General features: G+C 33.2%; 1 protein-coding gene across 1 annotated transcript in view; it reads left to right on the top strand.

The window, feature by feature from the left end:
• The window catches only part of LOC108753190 (filaggrin), a 135329-nt gene that overhangs the window by 102114 nt on the left and 20067 nt on the right, over positions 1–13148 (top strand). The window contains exons 11-12 of the mRNA XM_018494572.1: positions 4616–4724; positions 10525–10652. Of these exons, the coding sequence (XP_018350074.1) occupies positions 4616–4724; positions 10525–10652 (237 nt within the window). The remainder of the gene's footprint in view (positions 1–4615; positions 4725–10524; positions 10653–13148) is intronic.

The raw sequence follows: 13148 nt of genomic DNA, 5'->3' as shown, positions 1-13148 counted from the left end.
TATATATATATAGATAAAAAAATTATATCATTTGTAATATATAGTTAATAAATTTATGCCACGCAATTTATTATTTAAAACAGTTTGCTAATCCTTTAAAGATAATACAACAAATTAAAAAGTTACTTACGTTAAATTAAAAGTTACTTATGTTTTTCATGGTTGTCGAGAAATATCATTTTCGTGCAATATGTTACAAGGTAACGCAGTTTACACATAAAACTTTTTAACCTTGGACGTATCGCTGGTGATATTTACGTGTTGGCACTTTTCACGTCGAAAATTCATGCGTTTCCACGAGAAGAATCTGGTGCGCCTGGTTGCAAGCACGTATCGCAGGTACATCCGCTTATGTACACCGAGCACGACGTGCCAATATCCTTCGACCGTACTACGCGGCTGGTGACGTAGTTTCCACGTACCAGACGGTAAATATTAGATCCCGTACCGTCGTTCGCGTTTTTGTAATCATCCATCAAATTTTAAAGTACCGTATTTCATAATGGCACAACCGTGCCATGCATTTACCTACGTCGAAGCTTTTAGATACGGATACCTTACAAAATGTCTATCTCGACGCGCGATTTTGAAAAATTTCACAAGAAAAACGACTATGTAGTATGTACTTACATTATCAAAATTAATTAAAATTCTTAATTAATAAAGACTTACAGGAAGATCTTACAAGAAGCTCTTTTATTTCGCGAGATTCTCTTATCAAACGGTAATAACTGGAACTATTAAAGTCGGAACACAAATAGAAAAATGTGTAATTAAAGTAATATTCGGTATACAAATATTTCTCAAAAAGTTAATTTGAAATTATCAAGTTATCAAGTCTAATTCTATTAATTTATCAAATTAATTTCGAACTAATTTTTTTGATCAAACGTGGCAATCTCTAATTTAAGAAAAATGAATTTCAAATTAAAGACCGATTTCTTCGAAGATTTCTTATAAAAAGTAAAAGTGTATCTAAAATATTTTATAAATTAATAATTTTGGATGGATTTCCCTAGAAAACAATTGATTTAATTAAATTGCAATTCGCTAAAGTTTTCATATGTATATTAATCCGTCGTTTATATTATTATTATAATAACAACAAAAAAATATATATAAGAACAAATCTATTAATATTTATAGAACAACGAGAAGTTGGACAACCTTCACTTCTATAAATGTAAGATACTTACAGCTCTTCGAGATTAATTTGACGTTGGTCTTACATTATGATCGTACTGCTAATTATAATCAAAGGTTAAAGGAGGCTTTCGCCGACGCCTTCTTGTTTCGCTTTCCTGCCGGCAATAGAGAAGATTAACATGACAGCGAACAGAGAGTCAACCGATATCGAGAACCGATCTTTCGCAAAAAGACGAGAGCTGCACGTCGTTCATACGTTCGACAAGGTTAAGTAAATCTCGTCCGTTCTGCGGATGACAGTTGGCCGCTCCCATCGCGCGCGAGAGGAAAGATGATTCCGCGCTGGTCTCGATCGGTACCACGCGTAGAAAGTGGAATAAATCGATGAACTCTCAGGTGCCTAAGAACACAGTACACACCGTGACCTGCCTTCAATCGGCGTAGTCGGCTCGCAGTTATCATATCCGAAACACGAGGAAAAAGTACATATGTACACTTTTTAAAAAAAGGTGATGATCCGGATGAGAGAGAAGGGGTATAATTTTACATGCGTTAAATGTCGATATTTAACCCCTTCAGTCTCTTTACACATTGTATTAAATGTACATCGAATTTGAAAACATCCATTAAAATTATTTAATTCTATCAATATTATCTGAAATCTGATGTACAGAATACAATATGTATGTTGGGAAAATAGTCAAAATTTTGAAAAATGAATTATTTAATATGTGAATCACTTATATATGCGTATAAATTATAAATTTAAAAAAAATCTTTTTTAACATGGTTCTCTAATAAAATGAAGTTAGAAGGAATTAATAAAATAAAAATTTCTAGAACGTGAGAACTTTTTTGACAATTGTAAAATACAATTTTGACAAATGTAAAATTTTAATTAATAACCAATGACCTTAAAAAGAGTACGACTGCTAATTCTACTCGCGGCTGTCATCGGGGATACTTTCTTTTCTATTGGCTTTTCTTCTCTTCTATCCTCTCCTTTCTTTCCTGCGCAACGCGAACGATGCGAATGCACTCGTTCACTCGCGCCTCGCTGTACCACGGCGTTTATTATCGCCTTTCACCATTTGACGATCGGTACGTCGCCGTTACGTGTTTCTAGCACGACGACTTTGCGAGGTATATTCGCGCGCGAAATAATGAAACGCTGCCGTGAGAACGCGGGACCAAGCGAATTTCCGCTTCTTTCTCTCTCATTTTTCCTCGCGCAAGTGCACGCTTCTTCGTCTCTTCACATCACGTGGAGCGACTTCTTAATTTCTTTGATCCATCATGAAAATCGAGCAAACGCTTTGTTCGTTAAATTGGAAAGGCTTTCGCAATTTGTTTAGGAGTACGAATAGGAGCAACGATCTCAATGTCTGCGATGTAAATAAGTATCGAGAAGATTAGAAATTGCGTTCCTTCTGCTCTCGCTCCACGCACTTTGCCGTACGCACGCATTGCCGGATTCAAGTAGAAAGTCGGGCCCACGTCATTGCGCGCTACGTGTGATATGTAATCCGAGATTATTGTCTCGTGGCACGACAATCGGAACGATTAATCGCCGTCTTTGTGAGAGGGGTTATCGACGAAACGTTGGTACAAATCGTACCTGGTGATCCTTGACCCCATAACTTACAACATCGCACCCATTATCGCGTCAGGACGATAAGCCGTGCGCTCCACCGTAATTTATTACGAAAATGTTTTTCCCGTCCAATCGCGAGAACCGCGAACAATGTCGACCGAATCGTACGAACCTCCTCCTTGTCGCGCGTCGACGGAGAAAACCATATTTTTAATCATTGCATTACTTCCGCTTTATCCCTGCTCGTAATATGTGTTTTTCAAATTGTGATTACTTGCAGTGTCGTCGGTTTGCGGCGCAATTTGATTCTATAACCACACATACGCGATGCGAAAGAAATTTAGTATTAAAATTGACAATTTTACAAGGTAAAACAATTATGATACGAATTTGAACCGATGCGAATAAATCTAACAAGAGGATTCCTATATTCTGTCAAAGCGGATCTTAGTGCTTAAATAATCTGTGTGAATTTAATGTACACATTTGTGATTCTGCAAATCCGCGCGCCGAAATTTTTTTTTTCTTCAAATCGCAATCATAAGCAGAAACAAAATAACAATATCATTTATTAAATCGACAAGTAATTTAATGATTTTTTTATGCTAATAAGTATCTTTATAAGAATATTAATAATCTGATGTTAATAAAAATCTTAAATTTATGAATAATTTATTGCATCAGCTTTAATAATCTTATAAAGATGCGCATATTAGCATCGAAAATTATTAAATTTCTTGTCAATTTAATAAATCATATTACTACTCTGATTCTGCTCGTGATTGCGTTTCAAGATTGAAAACGATTGCGGCGCGCGATTTGCAAAATTAGATACGTACATAAATTCAAACAGAAAATATCTAAGTACTAAGATTCACTTTGATCAAATATCTTCTCTTACTTAATTAAATGTATAAGATAAAACTATGTTTATATTAAAATTTGGTTTTTTAAAATAATAACGTAATAGAAAATTTAATATAACAATAATTTATTTTTAATAAAAATATATATTTAATTGTTTTCTATATTAGTATCTTAAAAGCATTTGGTATCATTTCTATTTTTGTTTCAGCGACTTTGCAATCAATTTTTATTCAATGAAAAAATGTATCACATATTTTACGTAACACAAATAAATAGAATAATAAAAAGATTGTTTTTTTTTCATTGCACACGATTATTAAACGGTACTTTTAAACCGATGTGTGTTGTAACGTTAGAAAAAGTCCGCTGTTTGTTGAAACGAATGTGGCATGCATATGCATTTGCCACCAGTACGCACGATTGCGAGGCGCACAGCCGTTTTTCCGCGTTATTGAACTAAGCGCACGAATTATTTTAACAGAATTTTATTACGCGAAACCTGTATTCCGGTCTTCCATATCTATATACATATATAATATATCGCACTTGAATGCGACCTGCTAAGATAACGCGCTGCAACTCTGAGACGTATGTTGAATTTGCTCGGCTCCTCCAAACCCATTAATTAAGATTCAAGCGACGCACCGCGTTGTGTTTATTGATTAATCACCGGCGTGGCGCATCCCGCCTATTGGACACACTGCTATCCGATAACACACGATAAGCCTGTATATGAATTAATTGAGATAACGTTACTTATACAATTCTACTGCGAATATAAGCGCGCGAATGAATAAGTCTTTGAATCACTCGGTATATCAAATTACGTCAACGAGAATATAAAGCGACATGTGTGACTGTAAGTCCAAAAGACTTCAACAAAGGGATAAGGATTTCTCAAGTTACATTAAGTCCTACTTTTAATCGACATTTTTCAATAAATCGTTTTTTTTTGTTGTTATAAACTGCAGTAAATATAATTGAATTTTCTTGTTTGTCTGTCGACAGCAGGTCAACATCCTGGCAGCGAGGACAAGATTCCCAGCGATCCAGCCCTAGTCCCAGCAGACTCCGTCACACGCAGGAAGCGGCTACATCTCACACAGCCCCCGTTTCTGTAAGTTAAAAGAAGATAATAAAAGAATTGCACTAATTACGTAATCAAGAATTATATGTAATCTTATTAAATGTAATAATAATTATATAATAATTATTATTACATTTAATTATTGTTTAATTATTAAGTATATAATTATGTTATTAAAGAAATAATTAAAATATAATAGAAGATGGAAGTGATTACTTAAAAGAATAAGTAATCTGATTATGGTAGAGCACGAAATCGTTTCGTTACTCTGAGATCAATACTTTAGTCTTGAAGAAAAAAAGAATAATAGACGATCCATGTAAATAGTCAAACCTAATTATTTGGATGATGATATAAAGCAGGGAAGATATAGAGTCGCGTTTTTATTCAATCGATTTGCGTGTCGTATTTGTGTCTAAAAATACATATATGATATTCTAAAGTAAAGAATATACCGTAACATCTCTTTCTTGAGGTTACTATATTTTTATATATGTATATATATTGCATGACGTAAAACCTGCGTCTCCTGATCCACTCCTCCCAGAAGAGTAATATTTTTTTTTCTTCAATGAATAACAATGGCTTTGTGGCATCTATATCGGCAGCGATGCATTATTACTGGTGAACGTGACGGTAAATAACTGGTATTGATAAATTAATTGATCTATCAGGATTTTCTTTGTATACTTATTTCTCAGTTATGTGTTACTACAAACTAAAAAATTTAATCGACTATTTTTGGGTCAGTACATTTAAGCCAGCATTGGACAAGTTTTTGTAATCAAATTAATAAAAAAGAAATAGAATTTTATATTTAATATAACACGAAATTACTTCTTTTAATATTTTATTCTTCTTGTTCTGTGTCCCTAATTTCTTATCAGAGACGTAACAACTCGTTCTGCATTACGCGTATATGAAATCTATAGTTTTAAGACCAGTTTCAAATGACCTGTATCAGAAGAAGCAGCGTCTATCCTTTCAGAGCACCTATTTATCAATAGAAGATTAATATTTAAATTATATTTATTAAAATGTAGTTGCATTACATTTGTCGACAACTTATTTTATTCAAACTGTAGCTATACTTGGCAGAACTAGCTTATTTAAATTGGAGCTGTTTCCATACTTTTCAGCAGCAACAATTTACTTGCAAGCTATTTAAACTTATTTCAAGGTTTATTTTAAAAAATTTCTGAGAAAAAACAATCAAAAACAATGATCAAAATTAATTCAAACTGAAAAGAATTAAAATTAAATTTAGCTTTACTTAAAACGTGCTACGTCAATTTTAAGTGATCATCACGCTGCATGAATCACTGGTGATTTTGTTTATATTTGTTGTATTTATTAAATATATATATATATATATATATATATATATATATATATATAACATGTATTTCATAATTGTTTAAAAAATTATAAAAATTATTATAAAGAAAAAAGCCTAATCGTTTGCGAGTTACTGTCGTGTCGTGAACTTTGCCGTTTACTTCATCAGCATAAAGTATCAGTGCGCTTCTCTTTTCCTCAACTGCCTAGAGTATTTTTAGAAATTATGATCGAAAATTTCGGAGTGGTGCTGGAGGATTAAATGTACATAAAAAAAAGAAATTATCTCAAGTTACAAAAAATTTCAATACGATAATAATTTTATCTCTCTTTTTGGTAAAAATTCGAGAAGTATAGATAAATTTACCATTTTCTTAATTTTTAATAAAAATTTATTTTTTCAATTTTCTTAAAAATTAACTTATTTGAATATAATTCAACAATTATTTTTGATTAACGTAAAAGACTTTTATGTTTATTCTTACATTGCAGAGAAGGAAAATTATGTATTCGATTAATAAAAAAGAATTACCCGTATAATTATAATAAATACGCAAAGTGAGCGAATTAATGGCTAAACAATAATACGATAAATCGCGGATTAAATTGGCTCTGTTTATCGATGCAAAACCATAAATCTGTTATTACAGAACTCTTGTGTTAATCAATAAGACAAGGCTTAATTAAACAGACCTCAAGCGACGCCGCTAATCTTCCGGTCTGTACGCTCGGCAGACGTGTAGGCCGATGCATGTCGTCGATTTATTTTACACACACACACACACACACACACACACACACACACGCAGCCAACAGAACGCTCATTCCTCATAATTATGATAATAAATAGAGAAATTTTTAATTCTGTCGATAATAACCTCAGTTGGCCAACTATTAATCTTCAACAAGTATAACAGGTATATTCATTTTTCATCAGTTTGACTCGAATTTCTTCATTGCAATGTATGATTGACTTGAGGACTGCTCGGTAAGAACTTAATAGACTTTAAGACTCGATCACAAGATTTGTATAACAACTCTACCCGCGTTTCTGGAGCTAAGGACTAACATATTGTATTTATATTATTGGCGATTCATTCATTATCGCTGGCTATTTTTCTCCCTAAGACTATTTTCGTCGCGACGCCGACATCGCATAAGGACTCGTTTAGCCGACATAATATCGACGATGATATTTCATCCGATGAATTAATTTAAATACGCGGTGCAGCAATAAAGTTTAGTGAATATTATTAATGAGAAAATAAACATCACTTAATTAATATACAAATGATTTTTATTATTCTTCAAAGTAATTTTTAGAGACATTTCTTGAGAGATGTTTCTTAACACAGTTTATAGAAATTCTGTGAAAAATCATTTTTGGAGTCTTAAGTCTTATTGTATGGTTCTGAATGTTTAAAATGTTTGTAAATCAAGTCCCTTTTATCATCTTTTTTTAGTTTTAGAGAATAAAAAGAAGTCTGCTGGAGCAAAATCGGGGAAATGGAATGATTCAAAATAATAATGCAACACTGACTCAAGAATTGCCGTATTACACATTTGGGATCAGAATTTAATATTCATCAGATAGAACACAGAGAGACTTATAATTAAGTCATAATAATATCGTGACATCATTTGATATTTAAAAATGAACTCAAAAATAAATTTACAAATAAGGTCATGATATTTTATGATTATTATGACTTCTGTGCTTTACTTATAGAACTGTGTGACAACAAGACTTAAGGCGATATCCAAAGATAACTTTTCACAGAGTTTCCGCGGGACGAGCGTTATCAGAAACGCATTGTCTCTAAAGAGAATTACTTTGAGGGACAAAAAGATCATTTGTGTACCAATTAAAAAGTACTCTGTTAAAAATAAAATGTTAATTTTACTTTTAACTCAAAAAGCCCACTATACGTCGTTAAGTTAAAATTGACATTATATTTTTTTAATTACAGCGTAATTTGCATATTAATCAAGTAGCATATATTTTCTCGTAACGTTATCGAACTTCATTGCCACGCCGTACGCATTCGCGGCACGCGAACTCCGCGCGAGCGGCTCGCTGTCGTAGATCTCCGATCCGAGTACAATTATCGACTACACGGAAGCGATCATCGATCGGCGACACGTGAGTAATGGCCCCAATGCCGGTGACGTCTCGACGGTAGCTGTAGGGATAGGGATGCATCACGCTGCACGCGACTGTGGTGTACCGCGGGCAGCTTGCGACGACCTACATGCATCATCCGCAGCGACGACAGTGTGCTCGTTAACATCCGATGTATCGTGTCGAACTGACGTTATCCACTGCGCGTTTATAACCGGAAGCGGACGTCTCAGAAACGTAAAGTCCCACGTTATACGCGTCACACTCTTGCGGCAGGTGCAGCTAGTAATTTATGCTCCTAATGGATGCTTTCCATTTGATGATACAGATTGGCACGAGCATCATTCTATCTTTCTTGACATTCAGTGAGAGTAACGAAGATGGAACACACTTGTGTAGAAGATAGACATTTGTGTTGATTCGTGGCCACCCAATGGAAAGCATCCAATAATGATAAAATCGAGCGAATATCTCGACTATCTTAAGGGGATTCTAAAGACGTTTTGCCGATTCGATGACTTACACACGATTTACGTGTCGTCGACACCCTATCGCTATCTAGCTAATCTTTTATATCAGGTACCTAAGCTTAATTCTAAGAATTTAACATTGCTTATTCATGTAATCCCTAGTCTAAACTAAAATCATTTAACACTTTATACGTACAAAGTATAAAACTTGTAGGTATATAAAATGGATATTGTTACGAGTCGACGCCAAAATCCGATAATAAAACTGTAATCTTCCAACTTTTTGCGTTTTTGCATACAGTTTTGGCATACAGTTTAGTAGTTTAGGTAGTTAGGAACTACCTATTATTATTATTATTGTTTATACTTTCATTCCGGAAAAGGATTTTTTAATCTAATAAAGGCAATTAGAAAAATACTCGTTTGAAAAATATCGATAAAGATTCTCTAACAAGTGGATAATCGAAGCAAATTATTTCATGAAAATGCCATCGATTGAGATTATATTTGACAGATATTCAAGTTTCTTGGAGCACGAGAGCGCGTTAAACGAAATTTCCATCGAAATAAAAGCGAAATTTCCATAATTTTCCGTTTGAATCAAGTACGATTATAGCGGAACGGATTCGAGGGGTGTCGGCGATAGAAGTTCGACCGAGCGGGATTTATCTCGTCGGTATGTGTATATCTATATATTCATACATACTTATATACACATACATATATCGTATACATGTATTAGATTTCTCGCCGCATGAGAATCTTAATTAGTAAAACGTAGTGCGCGGTGTCGAGGCAGCTGCAAAGATCTAATCAACCTTTGTGGCTCGACACCGTTTGCATCCCTTCCAATTCCGCGTCTAGCGCGGAGGCATGCGTGAAAGGATGGGCAGAAACCGCGAAATCAACGCTTTCGTCGATTACCGCGGGTAAGGTGCAGTGATATACATTGGGGGCTGCGGCCGAGTAGATCGATAATTTATAGCCGGACACATTGTGAAAGCGACATTTATCATTCGCACAGGTGTTTTAATATACGAATAATAAAGAGATTATTTCGTCTCCCGATAGAAAAAAAATACCATTTAATTCATCAGAGAAATTTCTTATCGAGCACTTCGCATTTTATGATTTATTATTCGTATTTCCACGTAATTATTCTTTATGGTCTCTGCATAATAAAGTAGAGTCATAAATAAAATCCCGATCAATTGTAATTTGCAATTTGTCAATCACGGTAAAAATAAAGCGATAAGAGGAAGACGATAGGACGAACTGTCGATTTAAAATAAAAACCGGTTGCCTGGTAACCCACTTGTAACGAAGCTTAGCAACATAATATTAGACCCGGTAACCTGGCTAAAGTACGTTCAATACTGATACAAAGATATGAATGATCAAGCGCATTCGTGCGTACCCAGTCGAATCGTGGGAAAGATATACATACGTAACGCAACTTTCTCGCGAGGGGGTTATCAATTGTCATCAATAGTATGTTGCTACGTATATCTGCGTACTAAAAATAAACGTGACCCTTTTTGATGTATCGATATCGAGATCGATATGTACTAGCAGATGGAATAAAAGAAATTCTTTACATCTGGCGATGAAAAACAATATATTATTTAGAGATTATTTGGACGAGTAATCGTGTAGTATTTTATTATTCTACATTCCCAGCCAATTAACAATAACATTACATTAATGTTAGGATTTCTTACTTAACAATATAAGTGCAATATTTTCTGTAATACATATGTATTGTTGAATAGAAAATTATAACTGAATGTTACTTTGTTAAGGAATATTATTTATAATACTGTAATGTTACTGTTAGTTTATGTTTAAGGGATTGATTGTGTTAACAATTGTATTTTCAATTTTTAACATTTTGTTTCAGCCTTTGCACGACTACAGAACGAGTGGCCACGCCGGAAGGGAGAGACGACGAACTCCTGGTCTCAGCAAAGCTCAACGGAGGATCAAAGCGTCCAGCACCCCGGCACTTTTGGATCGAAATCATGACAGGTACGCATTCATTATATATATCTAAATTGCATCAGTATTATAATAATAGATGAGAAGGCAGTCTATTTTAGCTCTTGCCTTTTAGCTTTTGAAAGGCCTTACGACTTGTATTTAGTAATGGAAATATATAAATTCTCCAAAACCGAATCTTCACAATCAAAAATCTACGAAGACAAAAAGAATCAAACTACAATATTCCATATTTCCATATTTAATTTTTCTATAATTAATTTTCTTTCCTTGATTACATTTTTTATCCAAGCTATTCCTCCCTCTGTATCAAACTTAAATGATTTACTTCTTTTTGAAAAAAGTCTGACAATAGCTGTCAAATTGAGTGAAATAACGCCAATCAAACGTTCTATTAACATAACCAAAAATAATTTTACTTTTCTGAATACTTAGTAAATATTATCAAACGGTTGATTATATTATTATGTTTGATAATATTTATTAAATAAGGTAAATGTCCCAGAGAGTGACCGGACACGTACCTATGTCCGGACACTTACACAAAAATTATTATTAATCTCAAATACTTTTTTTTATTACTGTATTATAATTTAATTGCAATTAAAGATTATAATTAAACTATAATATTACGTTTTAAAAAGCGTATTTGAGACTAATATTAATTTAAATTACATAAAGTGTTGTGTAAATCCGGACATAGGTACATGTCCAGTCACTGAGATCGGACAGTTACATAAAACTTTATTTATTTAAATTAATATTTAATCCCAAATACTTTTTATCTTAAAGATCAATTTGAATTAGTTGTCTTTTCTCATTAAACATCTATTTACATTATATTTCCCGTCAGCATACTAATTTTCTAATTGTGGTTGGACACTGGGACATTACGTGTCCGGCCACTGATATATTGACGCATTCTATTGTTTATTTAAATATTTTAATTAATAATTGTTATAAGTGGGATAAAATAATTTTTCTTTGCTTAAGGGAGTCTTGAGTTTTCAAATGAATACAAATATTTATATCAAAAATTCTAATATATTATAAATTATTTATGACAATCTACGCTAGACGTAGTAGCTGAGACATTTACCTTACTTAGAAAAGTAAAATTATTGTTGGTCATATAATTTTAACCGATATAATTAACCATATAATTAACCGAACAATTTGATTGGCACTGTTTCACTTACATTTGATAACTATTATACCTAACTCTTTTTTTAGTGTTGCGTTGATATTCACGCATTGGCTGTATTCAGTAGAACAGCAGCTTTGCAACTGTTGTAAAATTCTTGAAGCTGCTTTTTCTGTTGAACGCAACCATTAATTATGAAGATATTATCCCATAGAATTTTATATACGCATTTGTTTGTTTTAAATAACGTTTAAAATGAAATAATACGCAATAACTTTGATGAAGATATAATAAGATCACATTAATAAATACAATGATTTTTAAGTTATCAAAAATGTACAACCATTTTAAGTGCTATTTCTTATCTTTTTTTATCTTTATTCTATTTTAAGCATATTCCCTTTTGTCTTTCTTATGTTTTCGATATATATCTCCGATATTTCTTTCGTGATTAAAGAGTGGCGGGAAAAATCCAAGCATAAACAAAAATAATGTCCCATATAATTCTTTTTCTCCGAAAACTTAAACATGAGCACGAATACCTTCTTTCACGGGTAGTATCCTCTCGTCTTGTAGGTGGTATCTTCTTCTCCAAAAACTACAGGCATTCTCGAAAAGGCGACATGAAGGGTGGTCGCGGCGAAGACTTTTAAGCCAGAAACACATTAGAAAAACTTACGGCAGTAAGAGAAACAGTAAGCGAACTAGCCAATCATAATAGAAAACGTATGGCAATAACCTTACGTTCTCTATTGTGATTTGCTTACTGCTTATGTCTAATTGCCTTACGTTTTCGTATGTGCCATAGATTTTATTTCAAAATCATTTTCATATTGCAATTGTGCCGATACATAGTTTCCGCTTACTCCTGATTCCTCCTATTTCCCTAAGTGCTATTTTCCATTTACTCTTTACACTCATTTTATGATGTCGCTAAAATTGTGACCACAAGCAATGTAGTATGATAAAAATAACTTCCATTTGGGAAGCTGATTCTATATTACATGAGCTAATATGTGAAACACGTGATAACAACAAATGAAATTTTGTGTCCAAGAGTCCAAGCTGCGACTTTATTCCCGTAAAAATTAGATGTGTGAATCAAGACGAACCTTGTTTGCGAAGAGAAAAATTGAAAACATTCGGAAAAAAGCAAAATAATCAAGAAAGCATGCTTGTGAAATATCGCAAGAATAAATTCTTGAAGGTCTTTCGAGATTATTAGATTAGCATATATATATATATATATAAATTGATATACGCACGCGTATTATGTATTATAATAGAGAAAAAAAAGTAATTCTATTTCTTTTTCTTCACTTCTCACATTATGTGTATGATTTATTTATTTCATTTGGATATTATCATTCAAGACAGAGAGA

The sequence above is a fragment of the Trachymyrmex septentrionalis genome, unplaced genomic scaffold (genome assembly GCF_001594115.1).
Source record: "Trachymyrmex septentrionalis isolate Tsep2-gDNA-1 unplaced genomic scaffold, Tsep1.0 scaffold66, whole genome shotgun sequence".
NCBI classification, from domain to species: domain Eukaryota; kingdom Metazoa; phylum Arthropoda; class Insecta; order Hymenoptera; family Formicidae; genus Trachymyrmex; species Trachymyrmex septentrionalis.
Note: the sequence above shows the minus strand (reverse complement) of the source record. Positions and strands in the feature narration are given on the sequence as shown.